Source organism: Gadus macrocephalus, chromosome 15, assembly GCF_031168955.1.
Source record: "Gadus macrocephalus chromosome 15, ASM3116895v1".
NCBI classification, from domain to species: domain Eukaryota; kingdom Metazoa; phylum Chordata; class Actinopteri; order Gadiformes; family Gadidae; genus Gadus; species Gadus macrocephalus.
In genome coordinates, this window is record NC_082396.1 from 20,105,994 (window position 1) to 20,126,552 (window position 20,559).

Below are 20,559 nucleotides of genomic sequence, written 5' to 3' on the forward strand. Positions count from 1 at the left end.
TTCTCTACACAGCTCCCCCTACGCTTCAGAGTAGATATTTTACAACACTGTCGTAACAACTCGTTGACGACCCTTCCCCATCAACTTCTACGTTAGCTAGCCATGTGTATTTGTTTTCAAAGAAGCCGGCGAATGCTTGGAGCCATATCCGAGGTTGATGTTCGCTGTTCATGAAGGGTAGACAAGGTTATACATTTTGAAATGGTGTATTTGTGTTACAATAAACATGAACCCATCCTTTTTTATAGTTGATGGGGAGATGTTATATCCTAGATTATAATTGGTTTGTATTTGGTTGTTGAACCGAACGATCTGTATAAGATTGGCCAACATAATACATAACGATAGCATTAACAATTTGCGCAGCAATCGTACATTTATGTATCTGCTCAACTTGTGTAGGCAGGGAGATGGATTCAGACATCGAGAGGGCATGCTGTCGCCAGACCCGGCAGGAGAGTGATTGTGCGTTTTAATATCCATCCGTCTCGGAGGTCCGAGGACGTTGCCTAGCGACAAGCACAAACACGCCCCTTTTCCTCGGACGGCGATCTCGCCATCTCGGTTGAACTCAGTGGTGACCGAGCGAAATTCCGAGACAGAATTCAAGATGGCTGCGCCCATTGTGACTTGAAGTATGAACTGTTTTCATTGTGCTTGGACCACTTTGGTGGCTTAAATTGTAATTTCAATCACTCGTATTACTGCAATACCTTACTGCGTCCGTATCTCTGCCTATGTACACAAATATATTGTATTTGTGTACATTTGTGTCCTGTCTGTAATCCCCCCCCCCCCCCCTTCTTTGCCTGTAAATGTAAATGTGTCCTGCTTGTACTGTCCCCCTGTCTGTAATACCCCCCCCCCCCCCTCTATGACTTTGTAATTTGCGACTTTGGGTATCTGAAAAGCGCAATATAAAATAAAGATATTATTATTATTATTATTACAGCACTTCGGTCAACTACTGTTGTTTTAAATGTGCTATCTAAATAAACTTGACTTGACTTGACTATGGCCTATAGCCTACTTATATTGGATCGCCTGGTCCTCTGCCAACAGCTTTCCGGGTGGCGTCCATGTTTTCCTCCAACGACCGAGCGAAATAATAAAACGCTTGAAGTGTGGGCGTGGCGTCAGATCCGAGATCCGAGTCGGTTCGCAGAGAATACTCGAACGCACCATTATCATAGCCAGATGCAGTTTCTGGAAGATTAGGGACACATTTGTTTACGTGTAAAGGTACGGCCACACCAAACGCGTTACCCGCGTACCACGCGTATAAAATCGGCAATTTTTCCATAGGGAAGCATTGGTTTACGCGCGTATGAGGTGCGTACACGCGTATCATGCGTACCAAGCAACATTTTACTCGCGTTAGGGGCGTATGAGGCGCGTATATATACGCGCGTACATATACGCGCGTACGCGAGGAGTTCAAAAAATTTAACTTTACGCTCATACGCGTGATACTTAGCCGCAATAGCCAATCAGCGTGGAGCTTGACCCGACGTCACTGGCAGAGAGTAGTGACCCTTGCACAGAAGCATACGGCCGACATCTTTCTTTATTCTGGGTGGAAATAGTAACATAGTTAGCGAGAAATGTGCATTTTACTTTCATAATGTTCACTGGTTGCTAAGCAACCTCAACGTCTTGGCGGACTATTTCTCTGCCGATCAACACTACGAATGCTGGAAACACACCAGACACACCATGTGAAGTTATTTAACCAGATTATTGTTATTTATATCCGAGATTATTTAATCTAACCCGATTCAAGCTCTATCATGCACCCAGACACGGCGGCGTTTGGGTTTCCTTCCTCGGACTCCTAAATCCAGCGCAGCCACAGGCGCGTAGCTGCGTATGTAGGACCATTTTTGACACAAAATGGTCAAGCAACATTTTAGCTGCGTTACGCGCGTACATGGTACGCGGGATACGCTTTTGGTGTGTCCGCACCTTAAAGGTTTGCGAATAAAAAAATTGAAAATAATTATTATTGTATATGGTTTTAAAATATGTTCCCTTTAGATAACAGATGTTATCACCACCTGTCCTTCATTTGTTCAATACTATACACTTTTTGGTTAAAATATTTATTTTGGAAATTGAAAAAAATTCAAGTAACAGCAATTGTGTAGCATCCTCTTGAGGGTTCTCTTGATTTCATCGTGACATTTGTACCGCACAAGTTCGGATGTGGGTGGTGGCTGTACCGGGGCAAGCAGGCCGAGCCATCTTGGGTCATCAAGCCTCCTAACGATAACTCATAACAATGCTGTTTTCCAACGCTTGTAACTAAGAAAAAATACAACGCAATCTTTTTACAAACATGTTTACATCATGGACACGCGGGGAACTACACCAAAGGTATAACATTGGTAAATCTATAATGGAGGTTCACGTCTCGTGAAATTCTGTCACCGACGAATATGTGCTAACTAGCAGCTCTGGAGCAGGGTACTACATTATATGGCCAGCCATACATATCACATGATAAAGGCTACACTCTCAGGAAAATCTGAGGCATTCGATAGTGATCTAAACAAACAAGAACCTTGATTCGGGGATTTAGCCTGTATCTGGGGGAAGAGACTGACGAACAGCAAAACAACCATGGAAACGATAGTTACGTATTGTAACTCTAGATTCTATGAGTATAGGCGCAGCCTTTTAAGTCTATCGCTATTGGGTTATCCCTAGGCGTGAGCCGTAGCACTGAAAAAATTGTAATCCCCGCCCACCAACAGCGTGGGCCTCAATTACGTCCGCGTGCCTCAACGACGTCCGCATTTCGCAGATATAGTCGGGCGCCGGCAGACGTTCTGCTCCCAATAAACAGCTTTGCCTCATCTATTTAAAGGACAATGAGGCCGACACTTAAAAGGCTGCGCCTATACTCATAGACTCTAGAGTTACAATACGTAACTATTAGGGCTGTCACTTTTTCCAAAAATGAAATTCGAACGAATTCCGAATGCCCATAATTAATTCGAATACATTAGAATACATTCGACCCCCCCCCCCCCCCCCCGCATAGAACACGACAACAGTCTTGATTTTTTATGTTGCTTTTTATTTCTTGTGGAAATCACGTATACCTACTGAATTCATAACAGCACAGGATAAAAACACATCTTTGATAACACATTTGTAAACACAACAAGAGGAAGCTCCGACGGCCAAGTGCGGCTGTCTTTTACACATTAACAATAACTGCTCGGAGCGCGATATGCGGAGCGCATGTCGTCCATGGCACACACAGCCTATATAAACGATTTTACCGGTGATGGCCTTGTTACGGGCGTCAAGGTAAGGGGCCTGCTGAGTGAGCCGAATAGAATGCTGTCACGCGCGGCTGTACACTCTGTGCTCTGTGCTGCTCCGCTCGGCAGTTGTTCCTCTGCTGCTACATTTCGGTGGTAAGCTAGCAGATGAGTGCGCACATTTGATGTTGTCGATAAGTACGACAGCTCTCTTTTACAAAGACGACAAACGGCCTTGTCTTTGTTTGTGACTTTTCCACCCACGGTGTAAAAGCCAAAATGCTTCCATACGCTGCTTTTTAAATGTGATGGTGTCGTTATGGTCCGCTCAGCATTGTACTCCTCGCAATTCTCCATTTTTAATAGCAGTTTTTTAATAGCCGTATCTCGGTTCGCGTTCTCTTCAGTTACGTTTTGTTTCAAAGCCCTCTTGGCCTATCTGTATCGAATGTTGATTCAACATTCGATACAGATAGCCAGGCCAAGAGGGTCGGCAACAGGTCAAACTGATATAAAATTTCAGCGCGCCCTCTGCTGGATCGAAAGCAGACTACTTAAAATGGTCTGAAGTTCTTATGAGACGGCAGCACACACAGTTCGAATGGAGAATTACACTTCGAATTCGAACTTTTCACCCCACCTTCGAACGAATATTCGAACTTCGAATAAAAAGTGACAGCCCTAGTAACTATCGTTCTATGTCGTATAGGCTTCGCCTTTTAAGGCTATCGCTATTGGGTTAAAGGGCGAAGCACGATATAGTCTATGCCTCATTGGTCCCGATGAGTACCAGAAACACAGCCACATACGCGCTAGCGTCAGACGTAGCATAACATACGTCATGCGTCTAACGGCATGTCATCAACGAGCAGCTCCAATGTGTCTGATAAGACACAAGAGCTCTCAGCATGAATATTTGACTCCTCCTCACATTGTCTAATATGCATGGGGAATAGTCACACAATCACACTCACTCTGACAAAGCACCTAGAACTGAGTGTGTCATAGAGAGGCGCGACATGTCTCTTAGGTAAAACCTAATAAAAGAGCATGGGGAAGCCCAGGAGGCTGCTGTGCAGATATCCTCCATAGGCATCCCTCTTTGCAGAGCGACAGAGGACGATATTCCTCTGGTCGAGTGAGCTCTGATAGTCTCAGGCGGCTCTGCCCCCGCTGACACATAAGCCTGTGTGATAGCATCACACAGCCAATGCGACAGCCGTTGTTTCGTCAGGGGGAGGCCCAGGGAATGTTCTCTGTAATGCACAAATAACTGTTGAGATTTGCGCAGAGCCTCCGTGTGCTTCACATAACAGGCAAGCGCCGTACGGGGCACAAGAGATGGGCTGTTGCCTCCTCCTCAGATTGATGAGGAGGGAGAGAGAAACCATTGAGTGTTATTACTCTCAATCTGAACGAGCTAGAAATACTCTTTGGTGTAAAAGCCGGGTTTGGGCGTAATATGGCCGAACTGCCGTCTCCTTGTATTCTAAGACAAGAAGGGGCTACAGAGAATGCAGACAGGTCTCTCACTCTCTTAGCTGACGTCAGGGCCAGCAGCAAAGCTGTCTTGGCTGACACAAACTTGAGGGTCACCGGTCAAGAGGCTCAAATGGGGCTTTAACCAGTGTTAAATCCCATTGTGGAATGAGAGAGCGCGTCACGGGTCTCTCTCTCCTCACACCTTTTAGGAAGCGCTTCATTAAGGGGTGACTAAAAACAGTTTTATCCCCGAAGCCTTTGTGGCATGATGAAACAGCAGCAGCGTACGTATTAACCGTGCTAAAAGCCAGCCCTCTTTCCATCAGCATCTGGAGGAAAGAGAGCACACGCGGCAAAGGGCAGGAGATGGGATCACAACCCCTCTCCGTGCACCATTTCTGGAAAGCCGCCCATTTAGCCGAGTAACACGCTCTGGTGGAGTCAGCTCTGGCACCCTGGATGGTCCGTACGACCTCCTGGGAGAGGCTGAGACCCTCTAGGCGCTCGCGTTCAGCGGCCAGGCCCACAAGCGCTGGCCGATCTCTGGGTAATCTATGATTGCTCCTCCTGCCTGTGAGAGAGCGTCCTGCCGCCAAGGGAGTTTCCCTCGGCGGCCCCGAGAGCAGACCCCGAGAGCTGGAGGCAGGGAAACCACGGTGCACTCGTGCGTTGCGGTGCTATGAGAATCATACACAGCCGCTCCTCTTGGACTCGGTCCAAGACTTGGGGAATCAGGGGGGCGGGCAGGAAAGCGTACAGGAGTGTGTTCGGCCACGGTCTGTGAGCGAACGCATCCACCCCGAGTGGGGGATTGTCCTTCGCGCTGAGAGAGAACCACAGCTCGCACTGTGTTCTCCCGTGTGGCGAATAGGTCGACCTCCGCCTTCCCAAACTCGCTCCATATCTGATTGATCAGATCGTGGTGCAGAGTCCAGTCTCCTGGTTGGGGACCCCCCCTCGACATTATGTCGGCCCCTCTGTTCAGGACACCGGGGATATACGCTGCTCTGATGGAGAGCAAGTGTGTGTGCGCCCAGCATAACAGCTGTCTCGCTCTGCTCAGCAGCTGTGCCGAGCGCACGCCCCCTTGGCGATTTATGTATGCTGCTGTCGCCTTGTTGTCCGTGCGAATCATTACGTGTTGATTCGTCAACAATGGGGCAAAGTGTTGGACCACTTTCAACACAGTGAGGAGCTCCAATGCGTTTATATTAGAGCTGTCAGTTAAACGCGTTATTAACAGCGTTAACGCAAACCAATTTTAACGGCGTTAAAAAAATTATTGCGCGATTAACGCAAATATTTTATTTACAAAAAAAAATTTTTTTTTTTTTTTTTTTGCCTCAAAACAAAGAAGCAGTAGCCTGACTGCTATGTTCAAATGACATTTGTTCAAAGCAGTCGTTTAATTGCACTATAGGCTCTTTTTTTGTATCGTCCTGTTTTGATCAGTATATGCCAATGTTGTTATCAATAAAAAATCATTTGCACAAGACAAGCTGATGCGCTTCACCATGTTGATAAGAGAATTAAAATGAGAAGAATTATGGGACAAAAAAATCAAGGGATATTTAGCATAGAAAAATAATTTGCGATTAATCGTGAGTTAACTATGACATTAATGCGATTAATCACGATTAAATATTTTAATCGCTTGACAGCTCTAGTTTATATGCATGGTCACGGGGGGGGGCCAAACGCCGCCCACCACGTGAAACTCGCATGTTCCTCCCCAGCCCGACAGAGAAGCATCCGTGAACACCGAGATGTGTGACGTTGCTCTGCCCAACGGCACCCCTCTCGCGAGAGTTCGGGGATCGCCCCAGTGGGTCAAATCGGGGCCCACTGATGGGGGAATGGTCACTTTGCGCCCCCGTTGGCGCACTGGGTTGATGCGCCGGCGAGAAAACCATCTCTGCAGCCGCCTCATGTGAAGCAGCCCCAGCGGCACCACTGTGTGAGCGGCTGACATCATGCCCAGCAGCCTCATGACAGAGAGGCTGTCACGACGCTGCCCGGGGAACAGCGGCGGAGGAGAGACCACAGCGTCTCCGTCCTCTGCTGTGAGAGCCGTGCTCTCATTACAGCTGAATCCAGCTCTACCCCCAAATACATCACACTCTGTGAGGGGAGGGGGGAGCTCTTCTTCCAATTTATTGCGAAGCCTAAATTCGACAGGTGACTCACCAGCTTTTTTGTTTGAATAGCTGCTTCCTCCTTGGAGCGAGCCATCAAAAGCAGATCGTCCAAGTAGAACAGTACTCTCATTCCTGTTGCGTGAAGCGGCCGGAGAGCCGTCTCCACGCACTTGGAAAACGTTCGTGGGGCTAGAGAATAGCCGAACGGGAGACGGTTGTACTGGTAGTGTGACTGGTAGTGTGACCCTCCCCAAACACAGGAATTTCCTGTGTTTGGGGATCACTGTGACGTGGAAGTAGGAATCCTTCAAATCTATTGAGGTGAACCAGTCGCCCGGCTTTACACACTGTAAAGCCCAGTTCAGACCAAAGATTCACCTTGCAACGGCTTGCAACTCGCAACTCCTTGCGACTCCTTGCGATGAGACGGGCTGCGACGTTCTAAAACTGGGCCGTTCACACTGGCTGCAACGGGCTGCGACGCTAGGTGGTTTCCCTAGCAAGGCTGCCTATGTAAAGGTAATGAAGGTCTGGCTAGATCAATAATACAAGGTTTATTGACGGCCTGCCTATATGTGGTGGAAGATGCTTGAGAAAACAGCCGTCTTTAGTAAAGAGATGTTCCCCGCTGTCACACGCTCCTCCCTTGCCCCGTAATAGTCGGTGCTTGTGGGGCGGGACATCGCCCCATGAGCCCGCTGCCTGAGGCTCTTGCTGGCCGCTCGCCGCCGCCTGCGATGGAGGTGGGCGGGGCTGGTAAGCAGGGCGAGGTTGCCTTTTTAAAAGCAATGAAGGGCTGGCTCGACCAATGACACGAGGTGTATTGACGGCCCGCCCATACGTAGCAGAAGATGCGTGCGAAACAGTTATGGCCGAGCCGGTAGGCTCCGGCGTTAACTGTGTGGGGAAATAACAGCCGTATTTAGTAAAGAGGTGTTTCTCGCTGTCACACGCTTCTCCCTCGCCCCGTAATTGCCTTCGCCAGCGCTTGTGGGGCGCATAGCCCCCATGAGCCCGCTGCCCTGGGCCTTCGCTGGCCGCTCGCCGCAGCCTGCGATGGAGGCGGGCGGGGCTGGTAAGCCTGGGGGCCAGGAGGAGGAGCTGCCGGCGGCGCCGCGACAGTGACTACCGGGGGCCTATGGCGGCGACGGGGGCTTGGAGCAGAGCGCTGCCGCCCGGGTGGAGGCGGAGGGCGGGAGACGTGTCTCCGGAATTTCTCTGCCTCCTCGGAAGCGGCCTGCATGTCATCCACCATAGATGACAGACGGGGCCCGAACAGCACGTCCGGGCTGATGGGGCACTCCAGGAACTGCCGACTCATCGGCTCAGGGATGCCCGGGGTCTGCTGCAGCCACAGGTTCCTCTGTATGAGGTGCTGCCATGCCGCCGTCCGGGCCGCTGCCACCGCGCCGGTGGAGCAGAGGCAGAGGATGACACCGGCGGTTTTCACCACGTCGACGATGAGGGTCAACCGCCATGGAGGAGATGTTATGCGCCTGCAGATGCCGTTCGCCGTTGAGTCCATAATATCTATTTATTTACTTCAGTATGCTACAGGATCGTCCTGAAGAAAATGGGAGCAGAACGTCTGCCGGCGCCCGACTATATCTGCGAAATGCGGATGTTGTTGAGGCACGCCGCACGCGGACGTAATTGAGGCCCACGCTGTTGGTGGGCGGGGATTACAAATTTTTCAGTGCTACGGCTCACGCCTAGGGATAATCCAATAGCGATAGCCTTAAAAGGCGAAGCCTATACGACATAGAACTTGTCCGTTGTCACAGCATCAAGGTCCAACTGAAGAGATCAAGAAAGGAAGAGGCATGAGGAGGAGTACAACAGAACACTGCTCTCTAGGAGATTGTTTACTGATGTAAACTAAGTTGATGCAGTGTTAAAATGATGACTCTAATCAAGGTTTCCATTTCAGGAGAAAGAAATAGCTCATAATCGTTACTAAAAAAAAAGCTTTATCATCGGCACTCGTGAGGATTAAAAAAAACACTCTGTAAGTAACATACATATGTAAAACATTTGCGCATTTCTTTTTTTTTCTTTTTACATTGGCTCACTAAAACTCTGTAGCTAGTGTATGAAGCAAAAAAATGCCTTACCTCCAACAGCTGGTGTTATCGTTGCGGGGAAATGCGTAAGTGCCGAAGTGCTTATGAAACTGTAAAGCAGTACCTCTGACAGTATGACAATGTGTGACGTCATCGCATGTTTTTAACGCCTTTTTAGAATAGATACGTGACCTTAAAAAATGCAATATTCAGCTGAGTTTATTTTCTTAGCCCCTCCTTTTGAACGCAACTTTCAAATTACTTGACAAAAAATGACATCGTGAGAAAAGTGGATTCTGAGGATAAAACCCCATAGGCTCCCATTCATTCTGGACTCGCCTGCGAGCGCCCCGCGTCGACAGAGATTATTACTGCAACCAGTCCAGAAAACCAGAACTAACCAGCGAGTGCCCATTCTCCTCATATTAGACATTCTCTGGTCAAACCATGACGAGTCAAACTAAGATGGCGCGAATAAACCATGAGAATTGGATGCAGTTGGAATAACTGAGGTCTGCCTGGATGATACATCCATGTCCTTATTTTACACTTTAATATGGTTAAACATGACTATAAATCCTTATAACAACGTTTATAGGTCATAAAGTCAAAAAAGCATAATAGGTGCTTATGATTCATTGTGTTAATACACATAGTATTTTATGTAACATTTTTTACATAAAATGAATGTCCACCTTTGCTTCTATCGGTTTAGCTCCCTCACCTCTCTATTTGCATTCAGATTTGTGGTTACAGTCACTGGTTCACCAAGGTGCCTGTTCAGCTCATGTCAAGACCAATCTGCCCGACCACAGCTCAGGGTTCACCACACACTTTTAAGGGATCTGTCCTAATTCTCCAGTCACAGGAGAGTCTCGAAGCCGAAGCTGGCCTAAACCTTAAACTTACAGTCTAATAGCTCAAGAGCATTATTGTGATAGAAACCGCATACTGTCATCACCTCATTATGCTTTGTTATAGGTAATCTAAACAGACAGATTAGTTGATTTATATGTTAAAAAAAAAAGGTTGATATGATTTGTGAATTATATAGATAGGGCTACTGATTTGATCTTGTATGGAAATAGTATATAAGCAGGCGCACACACACACACACACACATCTTTAATTGAGGTACAAGTTGAAGAGTGAAAGTAAGGACAACGAACATTTAAGTTTATCTCCAATCTTTCTTAAGGAATTTCCACCACCCATACTATCCGTATGAGTGTTTGAGACCTAATTCCCCTGACTCCCACGATTAATCTCCTGTATTTCTTTCCAGTAATTCAGTTATGCAGTATGAAAACCTGTTTATGCAGTATTTGAAAATCTTTCCCACAGGCCTTGAAATCAATCAAGCAATATTTTGATACTTACTGAATTTCGACCACACTGAAGCACTGAGACATGCTGTGGAGGTTTTTAGAAACTCTCTAGCAACGTTTTTTTTTTTTAACTCTGGAGAAATCTCCTGAATCATAGTGCTACTCACACATCAGGAATGTATAAAATTGTTTGTAAGATGTTATACAGGTATCTTTCCTTTCTAATGAATCTTAGAATTCTAACTACTTAAAAATAATTAATGAGATTAAATCAATAACTTCATTATGGATTGATCACCTATAGGTGTAGGGATGCATAAAATATATTTCCAAAATTTTGGAAAATTCCCAAAACGGGCCTGGGTACATTTACTACGTTAAAGGGATTACTAGTAAATAAACTAAAGTTATAATAAGGTTAAAGGATTACCAATAAATAAACAAAAGATATACTAGGTTTAAAGGCATGAACCTATTGTTCTTCTTCTTCTTCTTGGGGTTTTACGGCGGTTGGCATCCACAACTTGGTGCATTACCGCCCTCTTCTGATCCAGTTAATGAATCAAAACAAAAATATCCAAACACTCACTCATTCACACCTTCTTTCTACTCTATATCCTATCATATAACCCTGTTTCTCTCAAAAAGCCAAACAATACTTTTATACAATTCCTCTTCGTTAATCTTAAAATATTTTCCAAAGTATACTCCTGCATACCCAATTCTCTCAATTGATTTTTCATCCCATAACCACTACAGTTCATTAAAGGGGACTTATTATACCACCAGGTGTGAGTGTGATTAGCCTTACAAGCCGTTTCGAAAATCTGCCTAATATGACATCACTAGTGGGTGTGTCCACCTAGATCTGTGCTGGATAGATCTATCTACCAGCCTACCCAGTGGACTGAAGTAAACATTGCTCATCTATCCATCTATCTTCTATATATATCTATGGTTAAAGGGATCACTAAGAAATAAACTAGTTACTTCCGTCGCATTCTTCTACGTCACTCGTCTCTAGCCAATCGGGGACAGAATAGTACAACTTTTTCGCGGCAAAGCTAAGCTCCATTTCCGGTGCTGCTGTTTCGCTGCGATCTATATAAACAACGCTGCTTACAACAACAACTCTAGTGGACAAATATCGCCGAGATCTTTACAATAACTTGTCTTCAGTTCCATGGCGCAGCTTCGCGTTACGGCGTTTTTCCCGCAGAAGAAGAAGAGCAGCGCTCAAGAAGCGACGCGCCGAAAGGGACCGAGAACCAGCAGCGTGTCGGGGGACAATGGTCTGTCCGGTAAAGTGTTTTTGCCATCCACAGTCTGCTCGACGCCACTTTCTTCGAGTTGTTCAAAGTCCATACATCGGGACTTCGTCAGGAATATCGTTGCTGCCACAGAGGTGGTTGGAGAAGAGACCGACCACTGGTCTGACCCTAATGGCCAGACGAAGACCCCTCCGAGTCCCGTCACCCCCAAGCGGACCTCGGTGGACGCGGACCTGGGCTCCGTAACGTCGGCTGCAAAGGACCACAGCACTGCGAAGAAGAGAAGACAGCTGGATGTGAGCAAAGGCGCACAAGAAGATCGAAAGACGGAGAGGAAAACGGCCAGAAAAAGATTGATACTCTCAAAAAATGAAGAGGTATGGAATTCTGGAAGATTTACTGCTTGTTTTCTTCGGCGTCAATTACGTCAGCTAAATTATTAAAACTTCCAACATTGAAATTATAACGTTGCAGTACGTATACAATAGTAATCAAACTTTTTTCTGATATTTTTCTCTCTAGGCTACGGAAAAATGCCGTGCAGACGACCTGGCTGCAGCGGCAGCACTGGTTCATGTATCCGAAGGAGTGGAGCTGAATATCCCGGCAGCAAGGATCTCCTCCAGACAACATGCAGGCAGTCTCGACACTAATGTAAGCTTCGGGCCAAATCCCTCTACAGAGGTTTAAGTTGGATATGTATGCATAAATAATAAAAAGGCCGGTAAGTTACATTCTTCCTTTTTGGCTATCACAGGCCATGTCCAAAGAAGACCTGGTGGGTCTCAAATCACGCCTAGAGACTATCAGAAGACGGGCTGAGAATCTTCCCAGCATCTCTTCCATAAAGACGACCCCGGTGGCAGAGGACGAAGACACTTCTTCTAAAACACCACCAGTTTGCATTGACATTGCTGCCTTGAAGAAGAGGGTGGTTCGAGCCAAAGAACTATCTGCTAAGTCAACGAATACTTCCAAAAATACAACGCAGGAAAAGGAGGGGAAGACGGATGCTGGGAACACTGAAGCTCAGGATAGGTGTGTAAAGGGTAAACGTGTTGGGTTGACTGGTTATTAAATGAAACAAAAAAACACTTTTGCGTGATTATGCTTTTTGTTTTATTCTACAGCAATCTGCCAGCCTACCAGTGCTACCACGCGCTGGCCCAGGATGAGACCCCCGGCCTCACACTACCGTACCAGTACAAGCTCCTGGCTGAGATGTTTAGAAGTGCAGACACCATTGTTGGAATGCTCTACAACCGCAATGAAACGGTGACTTTCGCCAAGGTCCAGCAAGGGGTTCGGGATATGATGCATAAGTAAGTGTTCTTTGGTGTTGCACCTCATTGTGTTCTTTGTGTCTGTGTATCTGGTTATGGACCTTTCCTGTTTGTCTGCTCTATAGGCGTTTTGAGCAGAGTCACATGGGACAGATGAAAACAGTTTTTCCTGGCGCCTATGCGTTCAGGCAGGAAAGAAACATCCCAACTTTCAATTCCAATATCAAGAAGGGAAGCTATCAGCTGACCCTGGAGCCTGTCATGAATACAGGTGAGAAGGAGGCCAATGGGCCCTTGTAACATTTGCTTTCTCTTGAACATTTGCTGTCATGGGGCTTTCAAGGAAACGGTGATATGATGGGCTTTGTTTGACCATAGTTATATTTTATGGAATTGAATCAGTGTTAATTTTGTCAGCTATTTTAGATTTAGTCTTAGTCTTTTGACGAAAATGCTTAGTATATTTAGTCAGATTTTAGTCATTGTTTTCCTTTGTAGTTTTAGTCTAGTTTTAGTCGACGAAAAGTCCTTACATTTTAGTCAACTTTTAGTCATTACTTTTAGTCAAAATGTTTTCTCTTTTTAAACTAGTTCAATTAGGCTAACCCTATATAGGCTATATGGACACCTGCTAAGTTGTTCCACTCAAATAGAGTACTAAAGTGAAAACGTTAGGTTCTCCTGGCAACCGGATTTTCAGTTCTAAACAACCAAACGAGAGATGGCGTTCTCCATTGCTTCCATGTGTTGTTTCTTTCAAAATTAAAATAAATCAATTTCAAGAGGTGAAAATCACTACCAATCGAAAAATGTCGAGGCGTTCATGTATTCCCCTGGGGTATTAAAAGGAAAAGTTTGTTAACGTTAGTTTAGTTTTTTTTTTAATATGAAGACAATCTATTCTCAATATTACTTACATCATTGGTAAAGCAAACTCACAAATCAATTCGCAAAAAGATTGTTCCTTTTCTATAAAAGGTTTGTGTGGCATAGGATTTCCCCTTGTTCATTTGGTTTGTGTAGAACCGAAAATCTGTTGCTCTCGAAACGTGACGTCACACTTTAGTACTCTTGTCTGTTCAGCCTTCAAAACGATAGCTGGTAAATTGTGAAAAATGCATTAAACTGTAATCAGAAAACGCGGTTATATGCTATAAACCCTATAGTATCTTGGGTATAAAGGCTGGGACGAATTTCAAAGTCCACCTTATGTTGAAGTATAGACCGTGGCGATTCCCATTGAAACGAATGGCGCGGTGATTTTCTTCCAAATGAGAGCCGGTAAATTGTGAAAAATTAATTAAACTGTAATCGGACAACGCGGTTATATGCTATAGACCCTAGTATCTGTGGAATAAAAGCGGGGAAGAATTTCGAATCATGTACAATGCATAACGTTAGCTCATAGCTGAGTGGACCAAACATCCCGTTGCCAAGTCGTAGCTAAGGTCCGTCCTATTTACTGGAGGAGTGAACAGTTGCATAAGAACCTTACGGGAGTGTACGGATTGGAAAATATCGTGCATTTTGAATGTCCAAATAGCACACCAATAACATTTTCGTCCTGTCTCGTCTCGTCAACGAAAACAAAATGACATTTCGTCATCGTTTTTATTATCACAGATCTATTTTTAGCTCGTCAACGTCTCGTCTTAGTCACGGAAAAAAGGTTGTTGACAAACATTTTTCGTCATATTTTTCGTTAACGAAATTAACACTGAATTGAAGTCATTCAATGCAATGGTCTGCAAACCTTCTTGTGGGTAGTAACAGGTGGGGGGAGGCACTTTGCACTGCTGTATAGTTTGGATCCTGCGCGCATTCCTTGTTCTACATTGATAGCATGACATCATTAAAGCTGAGAAACGTTATAGTATACATATTCATAGTTGCCAGAGGTCTTCAGTGTACAATGATGTGTCAAGCCCAAATCATTGGCATACATTTGTAAGGATGTATACTAATGCCTTCTGCCAAACCTTGTATAACTACATTTTTAGTTTATGTGGATGTGAAGTTGCCACAGAGCGTAGCATTGTAAAGTGTGCCTTCATTGTGGTGTCTTCTTTCAGGTCAAAAAGAGGCCCGGCCACTTCTCACAGCGTCTCGCCTCCTGGAGAGAAGACGCATCTTCCACCAGAATCTGGTGGGCCACGTCAAAGAGCATCACAAGGTAAGTACTACACCTAGATGTTCCCCTTGGCTATAATAATACCAATTTTGCCAATGTCTGTTGTTTTGTTGAATGTATCAGCACTTAAGATGCAATGTTTTCAGCTTTGATGGCATAACGTTTTTACAATATGAGGTTGCATCAATGCGTCGTTTGTGAAATGGGCTATATCCGTTTAACCCATTCATAAGATTCAAACTCTTGGCTAATTAATCTGTTGTAATATTTTCAGACCTTCCTGTCTTCACGGTTTCCTGCCCTATTGGTGCCAGAGGACAAACTCACTCGCTGGCACCCTCGCTTCCAAGTGGACATGGTGCCTGCCATCGTGCCAGACGAGCTCCCCGCTCCCCCTCACGTGGAGAAACTCACCTCCGCTCAGGAGGTTCTGAACAGGGCTCGCTCACTACTGACCCCCAAGGTACACTACTGCTGCTATGTGAGACGTTATGTTGCAGTTCTGTAGCCAAGACATGAGGTTTAATGGTCCGTTGCCCCTCACTTTATCTGCATTCAGTTTAGGATATAGTGCCGTTTGTTAAATAAAACGTAAAAAATTCAGGATTACAAATCATGTCATATTTGTATTTTCCAGGTAATGTCTAGCAAGACTCGTGGACTGGTATAATAAAACGCGATATGTAAATCACAAAAAAAAATGTCCCTACTTAAAATATTTGTTGAAATGATCGCAATTCGATTATTTCCCCAAATCGTTCAGCCCTAGCCTGCCACTTTAACATGTAATGCTTGCATTCCAGATGGCGAGCGCGTTGACCTGTGCAGCCTTAAAGACGACCGCAGCATCCACTGTTGGTGAGGAGCCACAGCCTGTCTCATCACCGACCACAGGGACCAACGAGCCGGTAGCTCCTGCTTCAACAACCTCCAGGGACCTCAAAGGAGTTTCTCAGGCCCTTCTAGATCGGGTAGGTGCCATGTAACAGTACCACAGTCCTTATTATGATGTCTACAGCTGAATCTGGGTTCAGGTCGCTGAAGGACTTCTACATATACATTCAGACCATTTAGCAGACACTTTTCTCCAAAGCGACTTAAAATAAGTACATTTGGCAGAAGAAGGTGAAACAATGTATCGCTGTCGGTACAGTAATTTTGACTTCTGTACCAAAAGCAGAGGTTTGCGTCGCAGCCACCGGGTCTTTGACTTGAGTCGGTCAGTTTTTTTAAAATAGGTGTCTGTTTTGTCAGATCCGTGCAAAGGAGGCCCAGAATCTGGAGGCCGCCATGACGAGGAACCCGGCCCAGGAGCTGCGCCTCCTCATGATGACCCGTCTGACGGAGCTGGCCCGCATCCTGAGGACAGTGTTCGTTGCAGAGAGGAAACCGGCTCTGATCATGGAGATGGCGTGTAACCGCATGGTGGCCAGCTACAGGTCTGCCCTCTCCACAGGTGCGTACACATAGGGTTTTATAGGACAAATGTGCAGTACAAGTAACCAAAGCTAATGGGTATTATGTATTGTATAATCAATGTTATTTCAGATGATCGTGTATTTAGATGTAGATCCTGTGTTGTGGTATAAATTAGCTCACGACGGTTAGGCTGTGTTTGGAAGTCGACACCACAAAGAGCAGTTGGTTAAAGGTTTTATTTCTACAGTTTTTATGTCCTGAAACCATGATGCTCTGCACTAATGTTGGAAATATTAATTGAAGAATTAGAATATGCATCTAATATGCCTAATCAACCAAAGTTGTAGTCAAGACCATCTTTGTCAAGGCCAAGGCTTGTCGAGTCTGAGTCCAAAGAGGTTAGGGTTCAGGTGAAGACCAAATGAGAGGGACAGAAAAATGAATACTCTCCGAGAACACTGACTAACCGTTTTATAATTTGTGTGATGCTAGAAACACAGTATCTTCTATTTTAAAAACCTTTTTGCACTATTTGTTAGGATCAAATTAGGCTTTCATTAGCCATTTCACTTGATATCATACTCAACACTCTCCAAAGACAAAACTGCAAGTAACCCCGAGAACCGTGTTCGAATTTGTGATTATGATCATCAAGTCCTTGTAATAGACATGTAGAATGTACAACCTGACCAGATGTCAGAGGTAGTGGCGCAAAACTCTGTTTCTATCCCTGGTAGGGCAGCCCAACCAAAACCTGTACGTGGTGGCGTGCTGTACTGTTATCCAGTGTCTTTACCAAAGATGTAAACCTGGTCTCTGTTCTCCGTGTAACTCTCCCTATGAACTCGAAATGACTATGTCCTTATTCATTTTGCGGAGCCGTTTTGAATCGGGTTCATATATACTCATTTCGGTCATTTCGGTCATTTCGGTCAGTGGTGTTTTTGGTCTCTGGACACAGTACTGAACTGGCGGTCCGGTTTTTTTAAGGACAAGTCAGAGTTAAAATAAAACTAGTCCGAGATTATAAAAGGTCTTGAGTCCTACAGCCCTGAGGTTAACCGATGTTAAACAACATGCAGGTTCCCAAAACATCTGATCATTAATTTAATCTGGGGGAAAATTCTGGACAGCCCTTTTCAAACCGGTCGGTAAGATCGGCCTTTCATGACTTTTCTCATATCCTTTATAATTAGAAACTACATAATAACGTGCCAGTATGGACGAGATTGTGCTCCAGTCTCTTAAAAGGCTAAGAGTATTTATTTTTATATTTTAACTTTCAAGGAACTGCTTACTGTTTTGATACCTACGTACCAACTGGTGTGTGGCGGAACACATTCACGGCATGAGGGCCAACTGCAATAATGCATGTTGCAAAAATAACTGTCAGGGGCCGTGGTGGTACTGAGATGTGCCAACTTTTGATATATTGCTTGACATTATTGAGATTTTTTTTCTATCAGGGAAATTCCTACAGAACGTCTGTATTAGAAATACTCAAACAATTAGCCTTGAGAAGAATATGAGTGCTTCCAGCTGATTCGTGTCCCTTTGCGTTCCGTCTGCCGTTCCATATTTAAGCTCTATAACAGCCAGCCAGGGGTTGATGTATTCCTGGATGCCTTCCATCGGATTTAAGGGGAAGTTACCGGATCATAGCACTTTCCTTGGCGATGATTGCTTGTTTAACTAAAAGACCACAAGCGACGTTGATTTTGGCATGCAGATTAGTCCTATTTGTGCGTTAGACTATTCCTTCAACCAAACCAGATATAGTATTTAGTATAAAATAACAGCTCTAATGTAAATGTGTATTTACAGTATTCGTTATAGTCACAGCTTTTGGTAGGCTACTGGTGCATCAAACGGTATCTTGGGAAATGTGTTATTTTTGTTGCTCACACTTTTGTCGCCCTCTTCTAGGTGAGATGGAGAAACACCTCCAGCTGTTGGCAGAGTTGGTCCCTGATTGGCTGACAATCCATCCAGTCAGGAAGGACTTCTACCTAAAGCTCTGCAAGAATATGGACCTCCACATTGTTCAGGACAAACTTTCCCTTAGGCTTAAAGAGGAACAGAGGCTCTGAAGAAATGTGTTTTTGTGTGTATACGTATTTCAATATGCATCTTTTGGTCTTGAAGTTTTAATCAGTCATTAATGGTGTCAAAAGTGATTAGTAAGCAGGCTGAAAAAACGTTTAATAACCAAGTGGTTTTAAGATGACCATCTCCGTTTGTAACCTGGACTGTTTTACCCCCGTTCCTCTCAAAATACCTGGAACCTGCATAGCAGTTGAATAATCATTTTGACAGAGGTTGTGTCCTTGACATTCGATGGCAGCTTTTGTCCAATAATAATGGCACACCTCAAGTGAACAACATGGATAATGCAGGATTTTGAGGGGATAGTGTGCATGTTTGTGTATAGGTGTGGCTTGCTGAGCTTTACATTTTTATTTTGGTTTAGCATTAATAAATGCTACTGTGTTGGTGTGTCAGATTTTAAGGGCATGAATGTACATATGTGTATCAGAAAAAAATCAGTTATTTTGTATTTGGAAGCTTATTCAAACGATGCGACAAAGACGATATTAGCACATCACTACTTTTGTTACTAAGTTATGGGTTGTTCAAGTGAGCTCTGAATTTCCATTTGAAGCTGTTAAGTTTATGATTAACAGACCTATTGCATCCCTGATTCTGCAAACTTTTTATATGAATTAAATATATTGATAAATACCAGGATGCTGATACTCTGAGCTTTTTGGATTTTGTCTAACGTGATTTGTTTATTTTAAATATGTTTATTTAATACTTATACTTGACATAATGACATAAATAGAATAACTAATCTAGTAACGGGTTTTTGGGAGGGATGAATAGCACTTTAGGATAACAACTTGAAAGCATTAAATAGGGGTAGTAAATAGTGGATTCCTAGTAAGCATTGTTCATATATGAATATGCATTTGTAAGCTATTTACAATCATTTAAAATGATTGAGATATTTTTTGAAGATTTATTTAAAAGTGTGTCAATGGTTTAAAAAAATAGATTTCAATGTGCTAATAGTGCTTTAGAAACAAACAATGCTGCAATCAGGATTAGGTCCGGTAGTTGGCATTATTAGGTATTTCTTTGAGCTTATCTAAAGTGAGGACTACGCCTTACTAAGCTTTTATAAAATACGTTGCGGCTGGATTTATCAATTGTATTCTTAAGTGCTACTTGGGTTTAAATGCTAAAGTTGCTAGAAGTACAGATCAAACCCAGAGCATATTACCTTGAGGTCTGAAAAAGGTTAAGAAAATCGAATCCAAAAGTAAAAATACAAACTGCAGATGGATGCAACGGAGCAGTGGAGCCCTGCTCTGGTGACAATAGAATGGTGTAATGTCATAGCAAAGAATGCAGCTTCCAACACAAAGCGCAATGACATTATATACATTGTTTTGAGAAAGAATACAATAAGCAGCCCATGAAATTGTGTATTTCTATTAAGTTTGACCTGAACAAGCGTAACTTCATACATAAGTTCATACAAGGGTGGTACGGCTGTAGGCAATCAGGGCACAGAACAATGTAAAAATTGCAGGATTATAGTAGGAACAACAATGTTATTACCACCAACAACTTTTTCCAAACATAAGATTAGTGTCATGTTTGTAATTGGAGTTTCAGTCTTTACTAGAGTAAGGTCTAGTTGGAAATAGTGACCTGCCTCAACCAGAGCCGGCGCTGGCCGTTTCGGCGCCCTAGGCGTCTCGAAATCAACTTGCGCCCTGGACAGGTCTTTAAAGGGAGACTTCACCCATTTAGAACCGGCGTTCTATCATTATAAAATCGCTATTGTAATATAAATAAATATATAAATAAATATCAGTCTAAACCAGTCTCCCCTTGGCCCATTTTTTCTCATCTAATTTTCTCCCGAAATGACGTCAAATGACGCGTTTGACGTCATTTCGGGAGAAACCTCTTTTCCCGCTAGAAGGGCCGAGGACTACAACACACTTTTGGTGGAAAATTTTTCAACCAATAAGGAATGAGAGGGGGCGGGAGCTCGCGTACTGAGGGGGAATGAGCGGGACGGGAGACCGACAGGTGGGCGGGGCAGCGAGCGCAATGCACTGTGGTAGTTGGAGGTTTTCTTACTTTGAGCCAGAGAG

General features: G+C 44.4%; 1 protein-coding gene and 1 long non-coding RNA gene across 2 annotated transcripts; one reads left to right on the forward strand and one right to left on the reverse strand.

Moving 5' to 3' along the window:
• Positions 1-3,083: 3,083 nt before the first annotated feature.
• On the reverse strand, positions 3,084-14,564 carry LOC132473064 (uncharacterized). Its single transcript, XR_009529247.1, has 3 exons — positions 14,459-14,564; positions 3,309-3,960; positions 3,084-3,179 (listed from the first exon to the last, which is right to left on the reverse strand). It is a non-coding gene; the product is annotated as an uncharacterized LOC132473064 (long non-coding RNA).
• On the forward strand, positions 11,295-19,132 carry cdt1 (chromatin licensing and DNA replication factor 1). Its single transcript, XM_060073012.1, has 10 exons — positions 11,295-11,931; positions 12,077-12,208; positions 12,312-12,592; positions 12,685-12,876; positions 12,963-13,108; positions 14,910-15,010; positions 15,243-15,431; positions 15,772-15,939; positions 16,223-16,424; positions 18,314-19,132. Exons 1-10 carry the CDS (start codon positions 11,467-11,469, stop codon positions 18,475-18,477), a joined length of 2,040 nt encoding a protein of 679 aa, XP_059928995.1. The 5' UTR covers positions 11,295-11,466; the 3' UTR covers positions 18,478-19,132.
• Positions 19,133-20,559: the final 1,427 nt, after the last annotated feature.

Excerpts from the sequence above, each read along its gene's own strand:
- cdt1 (XM_060073012.1), top strand. The coding sequence starts at position 11,467 with ATGGCGCAGCTTCGCGTTACGGCGTTTTTCCCGCAGAAGAAGAAGAGC. Across the intron at positions 11,932-12,076 it reads TACTCTCAAAAAATGAAGAG|GCTACGGAAAAATGCCGTGC; the intron begins GTATGGAATTCT and ends TTTTCTCTCTAG. Across the intron at positions 12,593-12,684 it reads AACACTGAAGCTCAGGATAG|CAATCTGCCAGCCTACCAGT; the intron begins GTGTGTAAAGGG and ends TTTATTCTACAG.